The 22,770-nt window shown below is 60.3% G+C and overlaps 9 protein-coding genes across 9 annotated transcripts; 5 read left to right on the top strand and 4 right to left on the bottom strand.

Moving 5' to 3' along the window:
- Positions 1-669: 669 nt before the first annotated feature.
- On the bottom strand, positions 670-4,238 carry BDZ90DRAFT_275325 (hypothetical protein). The gene is made up of 3 exons (XM_025508875.1): positions 3,757-4,238; positions 3,491-3,680; positions 670-3,421 (listed from the first exon to the last, which is right to left on the bottom strand). Exons 1-3 carry the CDS (start codon positions 4,095-4,097, stop codon positions 851-853), a joined length of 3,102 nt encoding a protein of 1,033 aa, XP_025361264.1. The 5' UTR covers positions 4,098-4,238; the 3' UTR covers positions 670-850.
- A 651-nt stretch (positions 4,239-4,889) lies between these two features.
- Positions 4,890-6,525, top strand: BDZ90DRAFT_221740 (N2227-domain-containing protein; the record flags this gene model as incomplete). Its single annotated transcript, XM_025504489.1, has 3 exons — positions 4,890-5,669; positions 5,776-5,983; positions 6,038-6,525. 3 exons carry the CDS (start codon positions 4,890-4,892, stop codon positions 6,523-6,525), a joined length of 1,476 nt encoding a protein of 491 aa, XP_025361265.1.
- A 274-nt stretch (positions 6,526-6,799) lies between these two features.
- Positions 6,800-7,813, bottom strand: BDZ90DRAFT_208667 (Ribokinase-like protein; the record flags this gene model as incomplete). Its single annotated transcript, XM_025504019.1, has 2 exons — positions 6,800-7,614; positions 7,744-7,813. Coding segments are annotated over 2 exons (885 nt in total), but the record flags the coding sequence as incomplete, so codon positions are not given.
- A 472-nt stretch (positions 7,814-8,285) lies between these two features.
- Positions 8,286-9,589, top strand: BDZ90DRAFT_233267 (putative 60S ribosomal protein L18). Its single transcript, XM_025506570.1, has 3 exons — positions 8,286-8,315; positions 8,426-8,516; positions 8,857-9,589. Coding segments are annotated over exons 1-3 (591 nt in total). The 5' UTR covers positions 8,286-8,313; the 3' UTR covers positions 9,355-9,589.
- A 1,900-nt stretch (positions 9,590-11,489) lies between these two features.
- On the top strand, positions 11,490-12,704 carry BDZ90DRAFT_206051 (putative sexual development protein; the record flags this gene model as incomplete). Its single annotated transcript, XM_025503956.1, has 3 exons — positions 11,490-11,645; positions 11,731-11,823; positions 11,907-12,704. Coding segments are annotated over 3 exons (1,047 nt in total), but the record flags the coding sequence as incomplete, so codon positions are not given.
- A 1,357-nt stretch (positions 12,705-14,061) lies between these two features.
- On the bottom strand, positions 14,062-15,326 carry BDZ90DRAFT_261454 (RNA-binding domain-containing protein; the record flags this gene model as incomplete). The annotated part of the gene is made up of 4 exons (XM_025508377.1): positions 14,062-14,592; positions 14,674-14,757; positions 14,857-15,025; positions 15,106-15,326. The coding sequence occupies 4 exons, from the start codon at positions 15,324-15,326 to the stop codon at positions 14,062-14,064; spliced, it is 1,005 nt and encodes a 334-aa protein (XP_025361269.1).
- Positions 15,327-15,680: 354 nt separating this feature from the next.
- BDZ90DRAFT_261455 (hypothetical protein) lies at positions 15,681-17,642 on the top strand (the record flags this gene model as incomplete). Its single annotated transcript, XM_025508378.1, has 1 exon — positions 15,681-17,642. The coding sequence occupies one exon, from the start codon at positions 15,681-15,683 to the stop codon at positions 17,640-17,642; it is 1,962 nt and encodes a 653-aa protein (XP_025361270.1).
- A 1,183-nt stretch (positions 17,643-18,825) lies between these two features.
- On the top strand, positions 18,826-20,670 carry BDZ90DRAFT_45780 (hypothetical protein). Its single transcript, XM_025509605.1, has one exon. It carries the CDS (start codon positions 18,919-18,921, stop codon positions 20,494-20,496), a length of 1,578 nt encoding a protein of 525 aa, XP_025361271.1. The 5' UTR covers positions 18,826-18,918; the 3' UTR covers positions 20,497-20,670.
- A 731-nt stretch (positions 20,671-21,401) lies between these two features.
- Positions 21,402-22,650, bottom strand: BDZ90DRAFT_261457 (hypothetical protein; the record flags this gene model as incomplete). The annotated part of the gene is made up of 4 exons (XM_025508379.1): positions 21,402-21,455; positions 21,515-22,274; positions 22,332-22,543; positions 22,630-22,650. The coding sequence occupies 4 exons, from the start codon at positions 22,648-22,650 to the stop codon at positions 21,402-21,404; spliced, it is 1,047 nt and encodes a 348-aa protein (XP_025361272.1).
- Positions 22,651-22,770: the final 120 nt, after the last annotated feature.

Raw genomic sequence — 22,770 nt, forward strand, 5'->3', positions numbered from 1 at the left:
CAACTCGGGGAGGGAAGGTACTCAAGATCTCCTTCCCTCGAGCCTATTAGTACCAGCGAGCGGGTGGCGAGCGACGATCGACGAGCGGCTTGTGCTTCTCCCACCCCCGTTGATCACCAAGTCAGGTCACTCGCACCTCGCACCTTGCACCTCGCGCCTCGCACACCATGTGGAGCCCCACATTGTCCCACTACCCTGGGCAGTACGCCCCTCTGCGTTTCGCGGCCAAACCAAAATTCCCATGGGCCCGCGTGCGCGTGTACCACAGCAGCCGGCTCAGGTGACCCATCCACATCCCCAATGCAAGCCTTCAGAGAAGTGTGGGAGAGAGAGACAGTCGGCCAGTCAGCTAGTCAGAGTGTCGATTCGGGCAATGGGCCCAAACGCCGTCTTGGCTTAGAGCCGAACGACATCAATGAGGGAGGGAGGCAGGACGGCGATTGGCGCTGGTGTTGCTGACAGGCAAGGCGGGGGGAGCAAGGGAAAGTAGCAGCAGCAGCAGCAAGAAACAATGGTGGCGTGCTGACAGGCTGGCAGGCTGTACGGCTCGCCGATCACCTGACGACAGCAAAGTGCGAGGCGAGGCGAGGCGTCAACGATTGGACCAGAGGGGTGTGTGAGTGGGTGGAGCAACACAAAGAAGGCGGCGTCGACGAAAGTGAATGAAGTGGTGCGGGGCCAGCTTGGCTTGGAGCTTGGATCGCTTTGCTTGATTGGGTCATTACTAGCAACAACCGCACGGACAATAGATGCTCGGTGAGTGGGGATGTACGAGGAGGGTGACAAGGAGCGAGAAATAGTACAGATGAACAACCAAGGTCAAGATTATGCGACCGGGACTGAGGGTTTCTTATCGCGAGGAAGGATGGCCTGCCTGATACGAGCCGAAGTGCTGGTGGTGCTGATGCTGATGGTGCTGATGCTGATGCTGATGCTGATGCTGATGCTGATGCGGTTGCTCATCCGAAGGAGAGAAAGGCGTCATGTGCGGTCCACCTGAAGAAGGCGGGCCGTAGTGAGAAGGCGCGGGCGGAGGCGGTGGAGGCGGATGTTGACCGTGCGAGTGCGAGTGCGAGTGTGAGTGCGAGTAGTACGACTGTGGCGCAGGAAGGGCCGAAGGGTAGCCATACGCTCCACCACCACCACCGCCACCACCTTCGTACCCGTTCGTCATCGTCGTCGACGACGAAGTTGGCATCGCGGACGGGAGTGGTGGCATCTCCCTCTTGACGAACTTATACCCCCCGCAGCCGCTCGGCGATCTTCCCGACGAGGAAGACGAAGAAGCAGATCCACCTACTGCAGGGAGAGGGGCAGAATTTACGTACGTGGGCGTAAAGGCCGTCGGGTGATGCTCGGAGGAGTTGGTCTCGCTCGGCGACTTGGACAAAAAGGTGTTGTGGGCGGGCTGCGCAGGGGAAGATCCCGGCCCTGGCCAGGACGTCGTCGTGTCTTGCTGATGGTGTTGCTGGTGATGCCCCGCCGACAGAGGCAGAGGCATAGACAGAGGCAGAGGCAGCGGCGCAGCATAGTACCCTTTTGCGGCCTGAGCCGTCATTTCGTCGTGCTTGGCGCGCAGCATCACCTGGGCAAACAAGTCACTCCCCGCTGCGTCAGCACCATGGTGTTGATCAGTGTTGGCGATGCGCAAACTCTCTCCACGCTCCACAGCCATCTCCTGCGCGATGCGCGCCCAATCCTCTCCTCGGACGATCTCGCAGCGTCGATTGCCGTCGGCGGGCGGCGTTGCCAGACCGGGGAGGATGGAGTCATGCCCCTTGAGGGGGAGAGACAGGTCCCCGAAGAGCCAGGCGGGCCCGCTGAACCGGGCCGCGGCGTGGCGGAGTAGGATGAGGTGGAGCTCGTTGACGTCGAGCGCTGGCTGAGCTGAGGGAGGGGAGGCGTGACGGGTCTCTTCGAAGTCAAGGAGAGCCTGGATGAAGAGACCGCCCTTCTCGGAGAGGGGCATGAGGACATCACCCGCAGCTGAGAGGAGGGAACGCGATGCTGCGCGATGTTGTTCTCTCCCGCCCTCTCCCTCGATGAGCTCGAGGCCAACGACGAAGCTTGCGCTGACCGTGTGGAACCAGTTGGTCCACAGGGCTCTCATCACTGGGCAGGCGGCCGTTACGCGTGGGAAGAGCTCGAGGAGTTTCGTCGCAATGGGCAGCAGGGATCGGCGCGTGGACTGTGAGGAGAGGTCGCCGCGGAGGAGCTTGAGGAGTTGGTGGAAGCATTGCGTGTAGAGCATCCAGCGCATGATCGGGAGCGAGGCAGGCTTGTTGAGCGTTGACCCCAACGCTAGCGGGGCGGGAAGGGCGTCCACCCACGCATAGTAGCGCGAGGCGGCCATGGACGTGGACGCCGTACCTCTTGCACGGGACTCTGTGACCTCGCGAATGAGCCGGGAGAGGGACAAGCTCGCGATCGGATAGGACATCTCGGTAAACTCGCTGCTGGGACGGCTCCAACGTTCTTGAGGGAGTAGGATGTGCGCATTTGACATGTTGTACGGCTGACGCGTGTCCATCTGCTCTGGGTGGATGACATTGATGCCGTCGCGACTGATGGACGCCCAGTCCCTCGTGCAGAGATGGCTCCACACCCGCGTGATCGTCTCCTTTCGACTTGCGTCCTCGACGCGCATGTCAGAGGAGTACGCCCAATCGCCAAGCTTGTGGAATCCCATACTCTGCGTCGAGCTGATGATGAGGCGGTACAGCTGCTTGGTGTACCCGTCCGTCTCTCGCGCTCTGAAGCAAACGAGCAGCGCAGACTGAAGAGCCGGTACGCTGGTGAGCTCAAGTATTTCCCCCAGAGCAAGGCATCGTCGCGAGAAGTCGTGGAGGCGCTCCGTCCACGCTTCCCCCTCTTGGGCGCGAAAGGCATTTACGGCGTGGAAGGCGGGTGTGGGCTGATCGCTATGGTACGGGTAGAAGCAGAGGCCGATGGAGAGGACCATAAATAGCATCACCCAGCAGCTCGGGTCGATGTAGAGCGGGCTGGTCAGGATGGCCTCCGTCGTCAAGTCGGACTTGTAGCTTATGGCTGACAGGCGGCGAAACCGTGGCTCGAAGATGATTCCGCCGACGAGGTGATTGCATCGCGAGAAGTAGGTGTCTATGAGCTCCTCGATGATGACGACGGAGGCTAAAAGGGACTTTGCTTCACGGGAGAGGTCTACGCGCGCTTGAAAGTTGGCGGGTTTGGCCCAGTGGAGGTGGACGACGTCCATCATCCAAGGCTCCACGAGCGAGGGCGCAGATGCGTGTGCGACGACGCTGCCGTCTTCGCTGCTGCTGCGGGAACGTAGGCCCGGGTCGATGATGTTCCTGCCGTTACGCTCGACGCGATTGCCGTTTGGAGCCATAATTGGGCCTGTAGACCAGTCGATGTGAGCGCCGTCCGAATCGTAGGGGCCCTGCAGCGCGGCAAGGAGGAGTGAATTTCAGCTCTAGATGTCGTTTGGCCCTCGTCACGCCTTGCTCACGATCCAATCCTGTAGCGAGTCTCGCCGCTTCCCGTCACCATTCACCGCTGCAGCTGCCGTTGTCGCATCCTCGCCATCATCGTCTCCCTCCCCAGCTGCGCCATCCTTGAGAGTGGGCATCAACTCGGCCAACTCCTTCAACCGTTTCCTCAGCTGCGCCATCTCCTCCTGCGCCGTCGTCTTGTCCAGCCTGCGTGAGAGTGCGTGCCAAGTCAGCACAAATGTTTCGCATCAATCCCCCCTTCCCCTCCCTTGCTCTCACCCACCTGGGTCGTTTTCTCCCCCTCGGTATCCTCTGATCCTTGCGACATTCCGCCTCGAGCCCCTTGGCGATACAGTTGGAGCAGGGCTGCTGCGTGTCGCACTTGAGCTTTTTGGCTCTACAGCGAGAGCACGACGGGGTCAGCTTGCGCGGGTCCACCGAAGCGTTGGCGATGGCGGTGGCGTTTGCGGTGGCGTTTTTGCCATTTGTCTCGTTTGTCTGGGGTGGGGACTGGGATGATGATGATGCAGAGGAGGAGGTGGTGGCGGCGGTGAGAGGCGGGCGTGATGTCGACGTCGAAGTCGAAGTCGATGGACCTGCAGCACCGCTGGAACTGGCGGTCATCGTTTTTTGATGTCCCAGGCAGGCCTGCCTGCGGGTGCAATGATTGCAGTTGAGAAAGTGCGAAAGACGAGCAGGTGAACGAAATTGCAATGAAGGGGCAAAGAGGTGTAAAAGCGGAAACGATGGAGAGATGATGCGGGGCACAGGAGATGGAGCGAGTCCAATCGTGGAAACGGAGACGTACACCAACGCATCACGCATCCCTCTGCGCTGCCGCCGACTTGACCACTTTCTTTGATGCGGGGCAAAGCGGCGGCCCAGGCAAGGCGGCAGACGGACAGACGGACGGGTGGGTGGGTGGCTGCACAGTTGAGTCGATGTGCGCCAGAGCCCAAGAGGCGGTGCGGCGCCTGCCTGTCTACCCGCCCATGCAATCCGCTCTCCTGGGTCGACTCTGCCCGCCAAGTCAATCAGTCAATCAGTCAATCAATGGTAGTGTGTGGTGTGGTGTAGAGCGGGAGCGCTCCCACAGTCTTATTAGTGATCCATTGTCGAGATGAAAAAGTAAGGCCAGGAACTCCGGCCGGCATTGGTCGATCAGGGCCCGCCCCCCTCGTTGCCCTGAGCGGCGGCGGCGGCGGCGGCATCGGTGGGTGGCGTCTGGCGGCGAAGTCGAGTGAGTGGATCGGCTAATATCTCCACCAAAGACGAAAGACGGACTGCGAGCTGCGAGCTGCGCAGCGCAATCAATATCTCGAGTTGAGTCTTATCATCGGGGGCCCGCGTGCATTGCCCCCTTCTCCTTCACTTCGTGACTACTGACCACCGGCGCCGTGAGTGAGAGCGCCGACGATGACGGCTCCTGCGGCGCAAGGTGCTCAAGATCGAGGTGGAGACGGGGAGCATATTCACACCCACACCAACGGGGTCTCCTCTACCGCAGGCCAGGCCGCCGCCGCGGCCTCCTCCAGCTCAGCCCCGAATCGGGAGAGTGAGCACATCCGCACCGTCTTGTCCACCTTTGAGGCCTATCTCCCTTACTCCCTCGCAACGAACAACATCCGTCGACGATCCTACAATGCGCTGAGCAGGCGACATCGCAATATGTTGGCCGATGTGGGCGCAACACTACCACGGCCGACGATCGAAGGTGGTGGTGGTGCGAGCTCTTCGCGAGAGGTAAAGGAGGGATCAAGGTCGACTCCGCCGAACCTCTGGGGAGATCGCGGTATCAAAGCCCGATTGGCAGAGATAGACGACCGTATACGACGCAATGCCGACTTCCTCGACCTCGTCGTAGCGCAAGGTCGCGAATTCCTCGGCGAGGACAAGTGGAACCCAGAGCTGGCAGGCGGCGACAATGGCTGTGAAGGCTCGGCAGCAGGGGCGAAGGGTGCTGCTGTAGCCTCGAACTCGTCGCCTCCTCGCGATTTGGACAAGGTGCGCTCCACCCTCAAGCAGCTTGTACGAGATTGGTCAGAGCAAGGCAAGGAGGAGCGATTATTCGCTTACCAGCCTATCCTCGAAGCGCTCGAGGCGCAATTCCCCCTGCCACGAACGCAGCGCAATCGTGTTCGAGTGCTCTTCCCCGGCTGTGGGCTCGGTCGCCTACCCTGGGAGGCGGCAATGAGGGTGAGTCCTCACCTCCTCCCCCTGACGTGACAGTATGGAGCCCAAGGCGCTAATCTCGACTTCGCTCACCTCACCTCACCTCATCACCGACTTGCTCCTTCGGCAGGGCTTCACCTCGCAAGGCAACGAGTACTCGCTGTACATGCTCCTCTCCTCTCACCTCATCCTCAACAAGACATCGCAGGCCCGCACGCATCGGATCTACCCTTGGGTGGGCAGCATGTCCAACTGGCGAAGCGCTGCTCATCTCCTCGAGGAGGTCGACCTGCCCGATGTGCATCCGGGTCAACTGCTCGCGCGCAGCCCCCGTGAGAGTGGGAGCGAGGGGCGCGAGGAGGATGATGATGATGACGAGGCAGGGGAAGCAGCACACTTCAGTATGGCGGCAGGGGACTTCGTGAAAGTCTATGGTGCAGAGGAGCAGCGAGGAAAGTGGGACAGTGTATGTACCAGCTTCTTCCTGGATACGGCGCGCAACCCCCTCTCCTACCTGGAGACGATCCATTCCACCTTGCGGGAGGGTGGCGTTTGGATCAACTTGGGCCCTTTGCTGTGGCATTTTGAGGGGACAGGCCCCGAGAAGAAGATGGTTGGCGACGAGTTCGCATCGGGGAGTATTGAGCTGACCTTGGAAGAGGTGATGGATCTGATGGAAAAGGTGGGCTTTGTCGTCGAGGAGAGAAGGACGATGCCCAGGCAGAGCTATACGGGCAACGCGAGGAGCATGTTGACCTATGAGTATGAGTGCGAGTTTTGGGTAGCGCGCAAGGTGGGGCAGTTGGGGGATGAAGGCACAGCGGCGTCGAGTCGGAGTGGCAATGGGAGTGGGAATCTAAATGTGACGTTGAGTGGATAGAAATACAAGGTTTGTAGATGAGAAAGAGAGAGCCATGCGCTGACTCCCGATGCTGGCGTCACGGCGCTGATGGTGCTGGTGCGAGTGCGGCTGGAATGTACGTCTAGGCAATGAAACGCGCGCGATAGTGTACGGTGGGCTCCTCAATATCCCTCCGTCCCTGCACGACCCTCAACTCTCTCCTGCGCATCATCTCCACCCTCTGCTGCGCCTCAGCCTTCTCCTTGCTCTCGAGCTGCCTCTCATCAACAACGACGTCCCCCGCTGTTGCAATGGCCGCGGTGGTCCTAGCCAGCACCCCCTGAACTGACGCAATAGCCAACTCGGCCGCCCGCGCAATAGGCGTCACCTCTCCCGCTTGAGCCTCATCATATCGTCCCAAAGTGAGTGCGGCGAATAGGTCCCCAACGCCAGAGAAGTAGCCGGGTATCTCGGGGAACTCGATGAACCACGGGCGGAGCGGCGTGTCCTCCGCACTTGCCCTCGTAGGGCGACTGGACCCCACGCAGACCATACTCCCCACCTCCGTCTCCCCATCCATGAGCCTAGCCCTCCTCGCCACTCCCATCCTCTCCAAGTCCTCCTTGGGCAGCTCAACCGACGTGATAATGACGTGCTCCACGCCCTGATCGTGTATGCGCGCCAGCACTTCGAGGAGGGAGGGCAAGTCCCTAATCTCTCTCTCGGCGAGTACCTGTGCCTCAAACTGATTGGGAGTCACAATGCTCGCCAAGGGCAACACAGCCCTATAAGCCGGCAGCACATTAGGATCGACGTACATGCCCCTCCCCATATCCCCCATGACCGGGTCGCACAAATAGACCAATCCCGGGTTCACCCCGCGAATTCGTTCCACCGCATCGCGCAGTGCGTGGACTACTCCAGGGGATGGCATATACCCCGATAAGAGGCGGGACTGTTTGAGCAGCCCGTTCTCCTCCAAGCCGGAAAAGAGGGAACGAATATGCGCCTCATCGAAGCGTGAGCCGCGGAATCGGCCGTACCCTGTGTGGTTGGAGAATTGGACCGTGTTGATTACATCGACGTCCCAGCCTAGCAGTTGGAGGGGAAATGTGGCGGAGCGATTGCCTAACGGGGGGTGGGCGGACGGGTGGGCGGGCGAGCAGGTGACGAGCGCGCAGAGATGGCGGTGAGCACGACGATGGACGATTCCTTGTGTGCTGGCACTGCCCACTGCCTATTGCAAAGGCTACGCACCCACGTAGCCGCTCGCGACGTGCGACTGGACCGAGAGGAGGCGCTGTGGTTCTGCCTCGTTGGCGGCCATGTTCGTGTGTGCGAGCCTGCAAGTCTGTGAGGGGATTGAGATTGGGAGTCTAAGGTGTATGGGTATCTATCTATGTGTGGGGATGCTGCGTCGTCGTCGTCGTCGTTGTGATTGAGCTGCGTCTCGAATGAATTGAGCTCGAGCCACCCTCCTTCGAATTCAAACCCCGACATCACCCGGCGTGCGTCGTGGCCTGGCTTGGCCTGGCCTGACTGACGGAGGAGCGCGCTGCGGGTCGTCCCCGTTCCAAAGGGTCGCGTTCGGCCGAGGTGCAAACGCTGTCCGTCGCAGCTCCACGTGGCGCGCAATCAAGGCTGCTCCCCCGCCCAGCGAGGAGCCGCCCACGGCTCACTCGACTGGACACTCTGGCGCTCGCCGCTCGCTGCTCGCTGCTCGAAGTTTGGACGACGACTGGGACTCGACTCGACTGGACTCGAGGTCACGACGACTTCGCTGCTTCCCTTCCTCCTCACCTCAAGACTCATCCTCTGCTCGTCGCCATGTTCGTACCCGCGCTATGCACGCACGCACGCTCTCCTTCCTCTTCGCACAACTCTCTTACTGACACACACACACACTCATCCCATCCTTGTTTGCATTCTGCGTCGACAGGGGAATTGACACGGGCAAGAAGCAGCACGTCAAGTCGGGTCGCCGTTCGGCGCCCAAGAGCGAGGACCCTTACCTCCTCCTCCTCGTCAAGGTGAGCAGAGCGTAAAGAGAATATGATGATGGGGTGCGATGCGAGGCGGGCCCTCTGAGATGGATTGGATGGAGGCAGATGGAGGAAAGAGTCGAGGTGGCAGCGAGTAGATGGCTGTGATTGGGGAAGGTCAAGGAAGATCGATGGATCAGGGAGGAGGAATACGAGAGCGCATACGGAGAGGAGGGAGAGCGTGGCGAGGGACAGCTACGGAGACTAGCAGTCACGTCGCTGTGGTCGTAGACCACTCTGGGCCACCTCGCACACCCGCATACATCCTCAACCCTCCTTTGACTTGTACTCACATCTCCTTCTCCCCCCCTTCTCTCCACGCACACAGCTCTACCGCTTCCTGGCTCGTCGCACCGACTCTCGCTTCAACAAGGTCGTGCTTCGTCGCCTCTTCATGAGCAAGATCAACCGTCCCCCCGTCTCAGTCTCTCGCCTCATCTACCTCTCCAAGAACGCCGGCGGAGTCCCCAAGGACGCCTCTTCCCCCGCCAAGACCATCGTCGTCGTAGGCACCATCACCGACGACAACCGTATGGCGGCCGCCGAGTCTTTCCCCAAGCTCTCCGTCGCCGCCCTCCGTTTCACCGACACTGCCCGTGCCCGCATTACCGCTGCTGGTGGGGAGTGCCTCACTCTGGACCAGCTGGCGCTCCGCTCCCCCAAGGGTAGCAACACCATCCTGCTCCGTGGTGTCAAGACGGCGCGTGAGGCCAACAAGCACTTTGGCTTTGGCCCGCACAAGCACAAGAAGCCTTACGTCCGCTCCAAGGGACGTAAGTTCGAGCAGGGGCGTGGACGTAGGAAGTCGAGGGGTTTCAAGGTCTAAAGCGTGTGCGACACTGTCTCTCGCACGCTGGACGAGGAGGTGGTTGGTTGCTTGGATGGGGTGGAGCAATCAAGACGGAGAGACCTCGCTGGTCCCTACCGTTGCCATCACTTGGTATCCTTCGACCTCCCTTGCCCCTCGGCCTTCTCGCTCACAAACACCTTGTTTCATCAGAGTCCCTATCGTCTTCTGCCATCCAATGTACCACACACCCTCTCACTCACATCACGAGCGCCATGCGCGGACTGTCTGACTGGCCAAGCCTCCTCATGCCCGTCTCGTAAAGATTAGAGCGGAGGAGAGTAGAGTATCGTGTGAATCGCCAACTGACCTGCCAAGATGAGCTGGATGGCCCTGGCAACACTATGCTACGCTATGCTGCCTTCCCTTGGCGAACCACTCGCGTCACACTTGCACTCCCACTCGCCCTCACGCTGGTATCTTCGTCACCTTGCCTTGCCGTGCGAAGCTAAGCCACAATGGCCGAATAGCTCTACGGCTCTGCGCTCAAAGAAGGGATTGAGGGACTACACTTGGGCTGATCCTGATGCCGATGCTGATGACAGCAGGGAGTGAAGTCACGGACACGCGTGAGCCCGACTTCGTCTTCGTCTTCGCGTGAGATTGTGCTCCCCCTCGCTGGCTTGAGTCACTCCTCTCGACCCGTTCGAGCACTCAGCGTCCACCTTGACGAGCAGATTGATCGACAACGACGTCGACGTGGAAGTGCAAGTGCAAGTGCGAGTGCAAGTGCAATCGGACGTCGACCGTCCAAGCGAAAGGGGGGCTGTGCAACCCTCGACCCTCAATCTCGTTACTCCTGCGCACCCTCGTCGCAACCTTTGCTGCTTGCAATCAATTCTCAATCGCACGACAGGTTGTGCGTGCGTGCGTGTATGCCCCCCCTTTATCCCCGTCTGACGACAACGAACGGCATCGCCCCGGCTGTACCAAAGCGACAATCGCACAAAACGAAAAGAGCGCAGGAACTCTCCCGGTCGTCTAGCCTCATCTCTGATCTATTGTACCTTCGCGACCGCTTTGACCATCCATCTCCGAAGCGAATGTGTGACTGTGAACGCTACCAATTGCGAATGCCAATACAAAACGGAAACAAAGCCAGCTTTCCTTTCGCACCTCGCTCATTGCGCTCCTTTCGTCGCACTCGCCTCGTCCTCGTTCTCGTGCCGACAGAGTGACTGCTCACCTTCCATGTTCACCTTCACCTTAATGCCGCAAAGTTAAGGTGAGAATGAGGGCCGACAATTCGCTGAATCGTGACTTGACCCTGGCGGAACTGCCCGCAGTGAGGATCTGGGAGTGACGGCGAAGGCGAAGGTGCAAGACGTCCGGGAGACGTCTGCGGCCCATCCTTGAGTCTGAATCCGAGTCTATCTCTGTGCAACAGTCAGTGACGCTCTGCTACCATCACAACCAAGTCGCCTGCCTCGGTCGTCAGGACCGTCGTGACCACGCCTCATGAGCGGGCCGCACCGCAACGCACCGCACCGCTCCGCTCGTAGGTGAGCGGTCAAGCCCCTCTTTTCGTACGGACAAGCGGATGCGGTGACGGTCGACGATGACGGTGACGGTTGCTCATTGCGACTACCGAGCGAGGGAACGGCGCAGCGAGCAAGTGCTTGCATTGCCGCCATCGTGCAATCTCCGGCCGCCGTAGAGGGGAGCGGATGGGAAGGGATGAGATGAGGTGAGCGGATGGGCAGGGTTTGAGGGCTCGAGTCGAGTCAAGTTGAGTAGGATGAGCTTCTCTCCTCCACGAGTGAGGGAGAACGAGATATAAAGGGACCCGCAGCTTGTTGCCTCGTCCATTCGCTCCCTGCCCACCTACACCCGTGACAACCCTCCCTTCCCTGCCACCCAGCCCTCACTCCAAAGATTCATCGAGCACCATGCTCTTCCGCCTGCCCTTCCTCGCCCTCGCCGGCCTCCTGGCCCTCACCTTCACCACCTTCGTGGCCTCGATGCCTGCCACCCAGCAGCAGCAGCACCAGTTGCGCGGCCTCATCACCCGCTCCAACCTCCCCGCCTCCTTCTCCCGCCTCGCCCTTCGAGCCGAGGAGATCGAGGCTCGCAACGCCAACGCCAACCTCAACAAGCTGGGTCGCCGTGCCGCACCCTTGGCTGATGGATTCCCCACACCCAATCCTGCCCAGCTGGCAAAGATCGAGGAGACCGCAATGGGTACTGTGCCTAATGGGCCTCTCCCCAAGAAGCTGGACCCTGATTCCATCACGGCGTTGCAGCTCGTGGCCTTCAATGAGATGATGGAGGTGAGTTCGCGGCGCAGGTGAGAAGCGAGCAGTCTACGGGCACGGGAAGAGGGCTGACATTCATTCCTTGCACACTCGTACGCAGGTCGCCCTCTTCAACAGCCTCGTGACTAACATCACCACTAACGCGAAAGGGTACAGCGACTTCCAAGGCGAGACGAAGGACTATGTTCTCAAGGTGAGTTCGCGGAGTCCATCGCCTTTCGCCCTCCGTCCTCTCCCCCTCTCCTCGCTGACCACCCTTGCCCGCCATACGAACAGGTCTTCAAAACCGTCCTCGCCCAAGAAGAGATCCACGCCATCTCGGCCAACGCTGCCCTCAAATCTGCCGGTGCCCCCACGATCGCGCCCTGTGGCTCATACCATTTCCCCGCCACGACATTCGAGGAGGGCGTTCTGTTCGCGGACGAGGTTACAGCTCTCGTACTCGGCGTCCTACAGGATGTGGCCTCCACCTTTGCCAAATCGGACGATGCTCGCGGTCTCGTCGGACTGGTAGCGAGCGTCGTAGGCCAGGAGGGCGAACAGCGCGGCTACTATCGTCGTGTGGGCAAGCATGTTCCCTCCAGCCTCCCCTTCGGTACGCAAGCAAACGTCCAGCTGGCTTGGAACGCCCTGCAGCAATTCGTCTCCGACTGCCCGAGCGCGAAGGATATCAAGCTCAAGGCTGGAGAGCCCGTTACTGTCGTCTTCCCACCCAAGGAGAGCGTGACCGCTACGACGGTGCTTTCCTTCAAGGCGAACACCACCAACCCTCCTCCTCTAGCCGGGACGGATAAGAACCAGGACAAGAACAAGCACCCTCCTGCTCCTGGTGCCTCGTCGTCGTACTTTGTCACCTACATCAACCAGCTCAACACTCCCGTTACGGTACCCGCCAAGATCAACAACCCGCCTCACGGCGCCAAGCCCGCTCCTGGTACCGTGGAGATAATGGCTCCCTTCCCCTTGCACGAGCACAAGTTGAATGGACTCACCCTCGCCCTCGTTGGGACGCAAAAGGGGCCCTTTGCTACGCTAGAGGACGCAGTCAAGGGGAGCGTGGCCGGGCCGGGCTTGATCTACTTTAGGCCGTTGGGACTTTGAGCTGGCAACCCCGGCCGTGCGGAGTGTGGGTAGGAGGGAGAGAATCGTGACGGAAGGACGGACATGGAACACGTAGCCTAGCGTAGCCTTAGTTGTCTCGCTCTCCCCTTCTCTCCCTCTCTCGTTTCTCTCTACACGCGACTATTCTCCTTTCCGACTTTCTCTCCAATTACTACTTTGACTGACAATGACAATGACAATGACGTCGTCCCGTTGCCAATCGGCGGCACCGTTGCCTGAAACAGAGACGCGATGCGTAGCGTCTAGACTGGACTGGACTGGACTGGACGCCACTCGTTGACCCACATTGACTCGCTAGGACCACCGCAGGGAAAGAGACAGGACGGTTTCAATCGGAAGTGACCTACCTACCTACCTTTCCGCCGTGGAGTGGCTGGCCAACGGCAACGGCGTTGCGTAATGTCGCCTGACCTCTCTCTCTTGCCTCGCCTCGCCTCGCTTTACCTAGCAGTCAAACGGCTCTTGGCTGGCTCTCCGTTCATCCTCTTGCCCATCGATGTTGTGATGCTGAACCCGGAGCCGAAGTCGAAGCTGAAGTCGAAGTAGCTTGCTGCTGCTCCTCCTCCTCCCCTGCGGATCCTCATGACGTGGCAAATTGGATGATGAGTGGTGGCACTGGACGTTGGAGCCGGATGGAAGCATGGCAGGACTCGGGAGCGAGTGAGTGAGGGCGAGAGAGGAGACGATGACGACGACGACGACGACGACGACGACGACGACGACGACGACGACGGAATGCCTTGAGGTTGAGCTTGATACACATGGCTGTCTTTGAATGAGATTCTTGGTCAGTCAGTGACGCCGCCGCCTCTTCGTTCAAGGCAGGGCAGGAAGGATAGATTGATGCAACGGAAAACGCCTACGCGTGTGGCTTGGACTTGGCTTGCGTCAGTTGGATTACTAGCAGGCTTGCCACCTTGTCAGGGCGAAGAGCGTTTTTTGATGGATTTGAGATCGAATTGGATTTGATTGGATTGCTTGTTCTTCTGTGCTTTTGGTTCATTTCGACTTTGGCTTCGACTTCCACTTCGGTTTCGACTTCGCTTCTGGTTTCTGGTTCTTGAGAGAAAGACTTTTTGGGCTTGGAGCGAAGGGAGCGAGGACTTGCCGCTCTGAGCGCCAAGTGAAGAGGTGGTCGATACTGGAAAGGGGGTGGGAGGATGGATGAGATGGAGCGGATGGATGGAAGAGCAAGTCAATGGCGCTTTTGCTCGATGCGTAGCGAGGCGTGGCGTGGCGTTTGCGTCGTCGTCGTCCTGCCCCTCTCCCTAGTCAATCGATCAATGACCCCTCCCTCGCTCTTTCCTGATCAATAGTCATCCCCCCTCCTCCTAGGCGGACTAGGCGGATCGTCCCTATGCCTCCTCCTTGGCGGACTATCGTCCCTATCCCTCCTACTGTCCCTGTCTCTGTCCCTCCTAGGCGGGCTAGGCCTGCGACGCCAATCGTCCCTGTCATCAGCTGCGGAGCCTGATCGCGCGTACGGGTCGCGGTCGCCGCGAGGGGGTGGTGGCCCATAGGGATCATCAAAACGAGAGCCACGAGGAGGGGGTGGTCCGCCCCACCTGTCGTGCGGGGGAGGAGGGCCGTATCGACCGTAACCGGGCGGGGGAGGGGGCGGGCCCCATCCTGGAGGAGGGGGGCCATAGCGTCCGTAGCCGGGCGGCGGTGGGCCCCATCCAGGAGGCGGGGGACCCCACCCACCACCGCGGGGTGGCCCGCGAGGAGGAGGGGGACCACGGTCGTCTGGTCGGAGGGCGCCGCGGTACTCTCCTGGCGTGGGTGAGTGCGGGCGCTTAGTCGCCGAGAAGTCGACGCGGATCTTGCGGCCGTGGAGTTCCTGTAGGTGCGTGGTGTGGCGCGGTGGGTGAGTGAAGGCCGGGATGTATGGATGGTAGGCGTTGGAGAGGGAGAGACTTACGATTCCATTGAGAGCATCAATAACCGCCTGAGCGCCTTCAGTGTCCTTCATTGTCACGAAACCGAACCCGCGGGAACGCTCCGTCTGTGAGCGAGAGAACGGGGGTTTGAAGATGAGGATCAGCAAGTCTGCCCCACGTGCATACAAGCAAGCATACATCCACCCCGCGCGCGCCGCACTCACCCTAGCATCATAGACAATGACGACCTTCTCCACATCTGCGATGCGCCCAAATTCCTCCTCGAGGTCGCGCTCCACGGTCCTGATGCTGAGACCAAAGACGCCGAGGATGTTTGACGCCTGTACATCCTTTGGCGCGTGGCGAGGCTTAGCTGGTGGGGGCGAGGCGGGTCTGCGTGGGCGGTGTGCGCGTGCCGTTGGTCAGCGTCGGAGAGGGGGGGAAAGAGAGAGAATGAGAAGCGCACGACGTACCTGGCATTCATTCTCCCGCGACTCGGGCTGCGCGTGTCCCTACTACGGCGTGGTGGTGGTGGCGGGGAACGAGAAGGCGTGCGTCCATCGCCATCACCATCACCGTTGGCGTTGTCGCGGCGTGGGGCGGGAATCGGTGAGCGAGAGTAGGATCGCTTGTCGTCGACGTCGTCCCTTGGATCGCCGGAGGGGGGACCATCCATGTCTGCGTAGCTTTCCATTGCGGGCGGCTAGGAAGAGGTGGATGCGCGGTGGTTGGAGTGGTGGTGGTGGAGGAGTAGGACGATGTTGAAGTCGAGTTGTGTCGACTCGAGTCTAGTCGTGTTCGGGGTGACTTGGTTGCTTCCTCGTCGTCCGCGCGCCTGCCCTTTTGTCCCCGTCCACGGCCTGCCTGCCTGCCTCCACGCCTGCCGGCCCGCCCGCCCGCCGCGTTGCCGTTCCGTCGTGTGCTGTGTGGCTCGGACGACGGCGGCGGTGCACGAACCACTCGACTTGGCTGCGTGCGTTGGCTGCATACATCCACATCCGTCCTCCCTCTCCTCATCTCTCAAGCACACCACATCGCAGCGCACCGCATGTCCTCCCCACTTGCGCTGCTTCGCGGCCAAATAGAGGCAGCAGGTGTCCCCTCTCCGGAGGAAGGCACTCTCCTCGCCCTTCTCGCAGCAACGGGCGACGACCCGGCTGCTGCGTGCAGGTTGGTCCTTGATGACCATAATGCCTCCAGTGGGCCAGCGTCGACGTCGAGATCATCATCGTCTGCAGTTCCAAGTCGACAAACAGCGCGCGCCCGTCGTCAACCAATGCACTTTGCCGAGGCTCAAGACGAGCAGACGTACCAAGCCCTGCTGCACGGCTACGATTATCGTGTCGAGGATTCCTCCTCGTCCGGCTTACGCAGACGCCCCGCAGCAGCCGCCGCCGCCTCGCCTCATCATCATCATGGAGGCCCCCGGCGCAACGGTAGTGCAACATTCGCCGAAGGTGGCATCCTAGCCTTACTCCTTCAGGGCGTCTCTTTACCCTTCTCTCTCCTCCACTCCCTCCTACTAGGCCTCGCACGCCTGCTCCGCCTTCCCGACCTCTTGGCGGGTATCTTCCCCGCGTGGGGGCGAATTGACGACCAGGATCGAGATGGACGCGAGGAGGAGGAGGGGGAAGGAGCGATCCTAGCTGCAGAACAGTTTGCAATACGTCTCGCCGAGGTGGCGGCGGATGCGGGAGCGGGCGAGAAGGGGGACGACGACGACAACGCGGCAAGCCTGAGCCGGCAAGAGGCGGAGAAGGAGACAAGCATGGCATCACCTCCTCTGCTAACGGGCAGGTACAACTCAGCAATCCAAAAGACAAAGGACGACCTAGCCATCCTCCTCGTCGCCTTGGTATCGGGACAGAAACGCAAAGAGGCGGAGGAACGCAATTTCCTGCGTGCATTGACGCATAAAGACGTAGCAACGGCCCTTCACAGCCATACCGTAGGGCGCGACGAGCAGCAGCAGCAGCAGGAGCCTGGCTTTCCCCTCTACCTCTGGGGCTCCACGACTCTTCGACGAGAGGGGGCCCTCGTGTCCCGCCAGCTGGGGGCGACCCGTCTCCCCCAGCTGGTATGTATTGCCCTGCACCCTACCTCCCCCATCTCCTCCTCATCATCATCCCCGCACCTCCGTCTCGTCTCCCGTCTCGTCTCCCCCTCCCTACTCTCCTCCCCTTCAGCCCTAGCAGCCTGGATAAACCAGGACTGTCGCGCCCGCTGCTCCCCTTACCTCTCCGGACTGGCAGCAGAGCGCGTCGCGAGAGAGGCGGAGCGACGCTTAATGGCAGAGCAGGATGCGGCCTACCGCGAGGCGGCTAGGGTCGATGCGGAGCGGGTTGCGAAGCGGAGGGAGGAGGAGAGGGAGAGGATGATGGTGCAGGAGGGGAGGGTGGAGCGGGAGAAGAGGAGGAGGGAGGAGAGGAGGGAGAGGATGAGGTGGAGGAAGTGGGTGAGGCAAGAGGTGTTGCCGCCTCAGCCACTCGAGGGGCAGGGGACGACGGCGACGACAACGACGATACATGCGGCTCTCCCCAACGGGAAGAGGATGGTACGCCGTTTTGCAGTCGAGGAGCCGGTGGAGCACGTTTACCTCTGGATTGAGGTGGAGGGCCACTCGGCACCAGACGAAGAGGAAGAGAAGGATGAGGATTCAAGCTCCTCGACTCCTGCTCCACGCTCATCATTATCGCCCCTCCCCTCCGCCGCCGCTGCCGATCCACACTACACCTTCATCCTCTACTACGGCTACCCACGAAAGGCCCTCAGACCCGACGACTTTCGGCTGCCCGATGCCGCTTCAACTGACGAGGCGGCCGGCGCCCCAGCATCCGCATCCATGTCGCACATCCCGCGCGGCTTGTGCATCAAGGACATCGAAGGTCTCTCCCCGCGGGCGAATGTGATTGTTGAGAGCGCGAGGACTAGGGAGGAGGGGAGTGGGAGTGGGAGTGGGAGCAGCAGCAGCAGTAGCGGGGAAAGTGACAGCGAGGAGGAGGCGGAATGAGGGCGATGGCGAAGAGGAAAGGGAAGGCCGTTACAGGACGGAGCCAGCTAGACTTGGTCTGGCTTGGCTTGGCTCGGCCGGCCATACGCGCTAGAGTTGGGCGAGGCATCCTGGTACAAGGTGAGGTGAGGTGAGGCTGCAAGTATGGAGCATGGCCTAAGTCCTCGTGTCCCTCATCGCCGCCGCCGCCGTCGTCATCACCAGCATCGTCATCATCAACATCATCATCAACATCATCACAGTCAGCCTCATAGTCATAGACGCAGCTCGACAGGCCGCTCGACTCTACTAAAGCCTGACGTCTCCCCGTCAACTTCGCGCGGAACAACCTCCATACACTCTTTTCACCTCGGGAGGGAGGGAGGGAAAAAGAAAGAACTCGAGCGCTGTCCCCGAGCAGCTACCTTTTTGTCCTGCTTGCTTGCGCGCACGATGCCGACAACTGATCAGGACAAGGCGAGCGCGAAGGCCCGTTGCCTCGATTTGAGCGGTCGATTCGTCGGTCAATGAGATCGAGACGAGACGGCGTCAGTCTACTCTAGTCGCCGAAGGGCCAAGGGCATGAGCGTTTTTCTCATAGAGCGTTTCCACATAGAGGCGGGCGAATGGGAAGAGGGGAGACGGAAGAAGCGGAGCAGACGGGCTTGTGCGCCTGTGAAGAGCAGGGCTCGCTTCAATGTGGAAGCGTGAAAGAGTGCCGTACGCTCTTCTTCATGTTCCCTTATCCGCTCGTCAGAAAGATTGTGACTCTCCTTTCTCAATGACGCCAGACTCGACCCTCCAGCACCGTATTTGGCATCAGTGTCGGACCCTCATCGATCAATCGGTGCAGGCAGACGGACAACCTGTTCCGCCGGCTTCGACAATGCCGTCGCTGTCGCCTTCGCCGTCGCCTCGCTACGGTACACCCGAGCGGCAAAAAGCTAGCCGAGGTCGGTTAAGCGTCCCGATTGTCGTTCGAGGCATTGATAATCACACCATCCGCGGAGCTCGATTGTCAATCGCACAACTGAGCCACGAGACGATCATCGTGGCCACGTCGAGCGAACCTGGATGGCTGGTAGCCTCGCGCAATCCAACGATGGGATGACAATTGCGACTACGCCGGGCGAGCACCTCGCGCAATCCCAGCGGCGTCTTGGGAGCGCAACGGAGCTGCGATTGCAAAGCGACGCGCCCATGGCAGCCACTCATAAAGGGTGCCCAACTACTCCCGTTCGTCCTTTCTCGGCGTCCCTCATCTCATCTTCACTCAACTCCCCTCTCTCAACCCACTATGACCCGCTTCCTCCTCTCGTTCGTTTCCCTCGCCTGCCTCCTGGTCCACCTGGCTAGCGCCGCTTGTCCCATGGCAGAGCTCGCTCGCCGAGGCATGGCACCAGAAGAGCTCGCTCAACTCTACCACCGTGGCGAAGGCTTGAACTTGGCGCACCTCGAGCACGCTCGCGATGGCGCGGCCAAGACGCACGACAAAGCCGATGAGACTACGCCGCCTGCCGCTCTTGACCCCCTCTCTGGCATCTTGTCTCCCCTCGGGCTCGGTGGGCTCCTGCCCCGGTTCTCCGACGAACACAAGCGCGACATGATCGAGCACGTCCTCGCTCGTCAGAACGAGCCCGACGAGCAGGTCAACATCGACGCACCCATCCTCACCCCAAAGGCACACAAGCGCCACGTTGAAGAGCGAGGCTTGATCGGCGGCCTACTGGCGCCTCTGTCCGGCATCCTGCAGGCCATTGACATCCCCACTCCTCAGGAGTCTGGGCTCAAGGAGATTCCAGGCGACGACCCTAACCATCAATACCAGGCGCCAGGACCTACCGACGTCCGAGGCAACTGCCCGACCTTGAACACCCTAGCCAACCACGGCTACCTCTCCCGCTCCGGCATCACGTCTCTCGCCGAAGCCGCCAACGCGGTCCAGACGGCCTTCTCCATGTCGTTCGACATTGCCGTCTTCCTCTCGGCTTTTGGCCTCCTGGCCGGAGGTGACCTCGTAACGGGCAAGTACTCGATCGCGGGCAAGGACTCGCGCGTACCCAACACGCTGGGCAACTCGCTGGGAATCGACCGTCACGGCACTTTTGAGCTGGACGCCTCCATCAGTCGCTCTGACTACGCCTTTGGGGACAGCCACTCTTTCAACGCGACCAAGTGGGACGCCCTCGTCAACGACGCGAACAAGTACGGCGGTGGCCTCTTCACCATCGAGGCCTTCCAGAAGAATGCCGCCGCTCAGGCCAAGGCCTCGCGAGCCACCAACCCTCAATACGAGAATGGCGCAAACTTCATCGTCAACGGTGCCACCCGCGCCCTGACGCTGCGTCCCTTGCCCAACGGTACGACGGAGAACGTCCCCGACTATGCCAACATCGCGCCCTTCTTCCTCAATGAGACATTCCCTCCCAAGTGGTACCGTCGCGCGGACTCGTACAGTCTTGCTGACCTGCTGGTGGATGCGGCAGACATCCTCTTGGCGGACCCGCAGCCTCTCGGCCGCAACTACGACGGGCGCTTTGTGCCCAGCAACATCTCCCTGCCTAAGGCTCCCGCTGACGTCGGCTGTCTCGGCGTATCTCTCCTTGCGGGCATCATCCCGGGCCAACTGGCAGGAGAGGCCGTCACGGCGGGCAATGCGGTGGTGAACCAACTCATTGTGCCCCTCTTCGGCGGGACTAAGTGCGACATCGACAGCTACGACGCTGCAGGCGTGAACAACGTGCGCTCGAACTCGTACAACGTTACCAATGAGGACGCGGGTAGTGGGAGCGGGGTGACTGGTCTGGGCCAGCACGAGAGGCTGGCTAAGACTAGCAGGTACACGCGTAGGGCCGTTCCTTTCGGCAGAGCGTGAGATTGCACGCTACGCTATCACAGAGCGGGTCGCCCCCGCGGCTACCGCTCCTCTCTGTTTAACTCTGTACACGTCAGCCTTTTACCCTGCCACCTCCCCAAGAGCTCTCCTCCTTTTTCCTATTCCGATTTTTGAGTGGCACCAATGAATTCTCTCCACCGAAGGAACAGCTCCACAACTTCAGTCTGAGAATCGACCTTGGTAGCTAGCTCAGCGGCGCCATCGTTGGCTGCTTCTCGAGTTCCCAGGGTGACATCTCCTTGGCCGGCCCTTCTCATCGCGCTAGTAGTCGCATTCGTATTGCGTGAGCGCCATCTTTCGTGGTGGACGGCGCCGAACACTTCGCCATGGTTGGCCTCCTGGCACAGAAAAGTAGCGCGGACCTCCACTTTCTGCAGTCGCTCTACGTCAGAATGGCGCTGCGGGATAAAACGGATGGCCTGCTTCCACTGAAAGACTGCAGGCTCCCGTCATCGCGACCCTGCTCTCCAGTTGTCCTCTACGGCCTTACCGTCTCACGCGACCGGCTCAGCCAAACTTGCCGGCATTGCCGTGCGAAAGCTTCGGAGTACTGTGACGCAAGAGAGACAACGTTGGCGTCTAGCCCAGAGGCCTGCCCTGCGTACTGTAGCATTGTCGTTGTGGACTTTGCCACAAGACGTCGAGATTGCTAGCCTATGCTCGCTGCGCGCGGCAATGAAGGCAACGTGCATGCGCTGCGATGCCGCTCATGCTGGTCATAATGACGTGCGAAAAGGCATGGATGCCTGTGCCGAAGAGCGGAGGAAGCTTGCAATGCGGATAAGAGCCCACGAAGCGTATCGCGGCAGCAGCTGAAGAGCGAAGCCAGACGAGAGGAGCGTGCTTCCGCCATACAAAGATTCCGAGATTAGCCTTCCTATCGATCATGCCGTTGCAGAGTACGCAGGGACCAAGAGGTTGTTAGTGCTTAGATCATTCTGTGGAGGCGAGTCATCGGTCAGCGTCGTAAACCCTTACTTCTAGTGCGCTCACTCACGGCAACAATAGTCGGCTCGACCTCGAATACCACTTCGCGTTCTTGGCCCTGCAGGATTAGGGTCAGCCGACAAGTGAGAGTATGTCGAAAGCGCACGGACACGCGCGTGAAGTCCAGCGTCATTGCATAGAAGCCGCTCTGGCCCTTCTCCGCTCCAGACGGGAAGTGCGATGAAAAGGAGAAATGAAGAGCCGGATCCGCGCTTGAGTCAGTGTCCTCGCTGAGGGTATCCTTGAGGCTGGCAGGCGACGGAGCCGCGCGGACTTGCGGTTGCTGAGACTCCTGAGACTTTCCTCGTGCGGTCCCTGTCCAGCGACGTAACTCGTCAACGACCAACTGCGAGACTTGATCGGTGCCCTCCGTTTCGACTTGAGTGCGAATTATCCAATGCTGCTCCAGCTTGAGCTGCACCGAGACAAGCTCGATAGCCTCTGCGCTGTTCGGGACATACAATTGACCGGCAATGGTGAAACATCCCCCAAATCTGCAATTCGCCGTTGAGAGTCGCGCACTACATTTCAAAGGTTTGAGCTCTGTAGAAGGTCGCATCGTGTAGTCGACGGGATTGAGACCCGCGGGGCCGGAGTTCGATGGGTGGGAGCAGAGCAACAGGTCTCTGCTGGCTGATGCTTGCTCGGAGCCCCGGAGCCAGGAGGTAGAGGTGGCCGTCGAGGATGCTACGATTGAGTAGGATGCCTTCGCCAGCCAGCTTTCGCCGCTCGAGGGTAGCGAGTTTGGTACTCTCAATCGCCATGCCAGTCTAAGCGAATAGTAGGGTCAGCCAATATGCTCCTGGTAGAGTCACGCTCACACTTACAGGTGCGAGCCTGCTTCGAAACGCCGGTCGGCCTCCAGCTGATGCCACTCATTGTTGACAACGACGTAAACGTCTGCTCGCTCATGCCAAACCGCCCTCGTCGGCGACAATGGTGATGGTGCCAGGACCAAAGTGCCCTCGTTATTCTTCGCCTGCACTTTGACTTGCTGAAATCCGATGCTGCGCACGCCAATGTTGAGCGGCTCAATCGCCTTGTCGCAGTGCAGGCGCAAATAGCCAGTCAGGATCGTTTCGGCTGCTGACCTCGTACAGATCGCTGACAGCTCGAGCAACCCACGATGTCCGACCTGAGGGACATCGAAGGACAGATGCATCGTCGGGCGGGTGGAAAGGAAGGAAGTTAGACTCGGCGCTCCGACCGAGCAAGAGGGTGTCAATGTGGAGGGCGGACTAGCGGCGTTCGCAGGCAGCTGGCCAC

The sequence above is a fragment of the Jaminaea rosea genome (assembly GCF_003144245.1).
Source record: "Jaminaea rosea strain MCA 5214 unplaced genomic scaffold BDZ90scaffold_10, whole genome shotgun sequence".
Taxonomy (NCBI): Eukaryota; Fungi; Basidiomycota; class Exobasidiomycetes; order Microstromatales; genus Jaminaea; species Jaminaea rosea.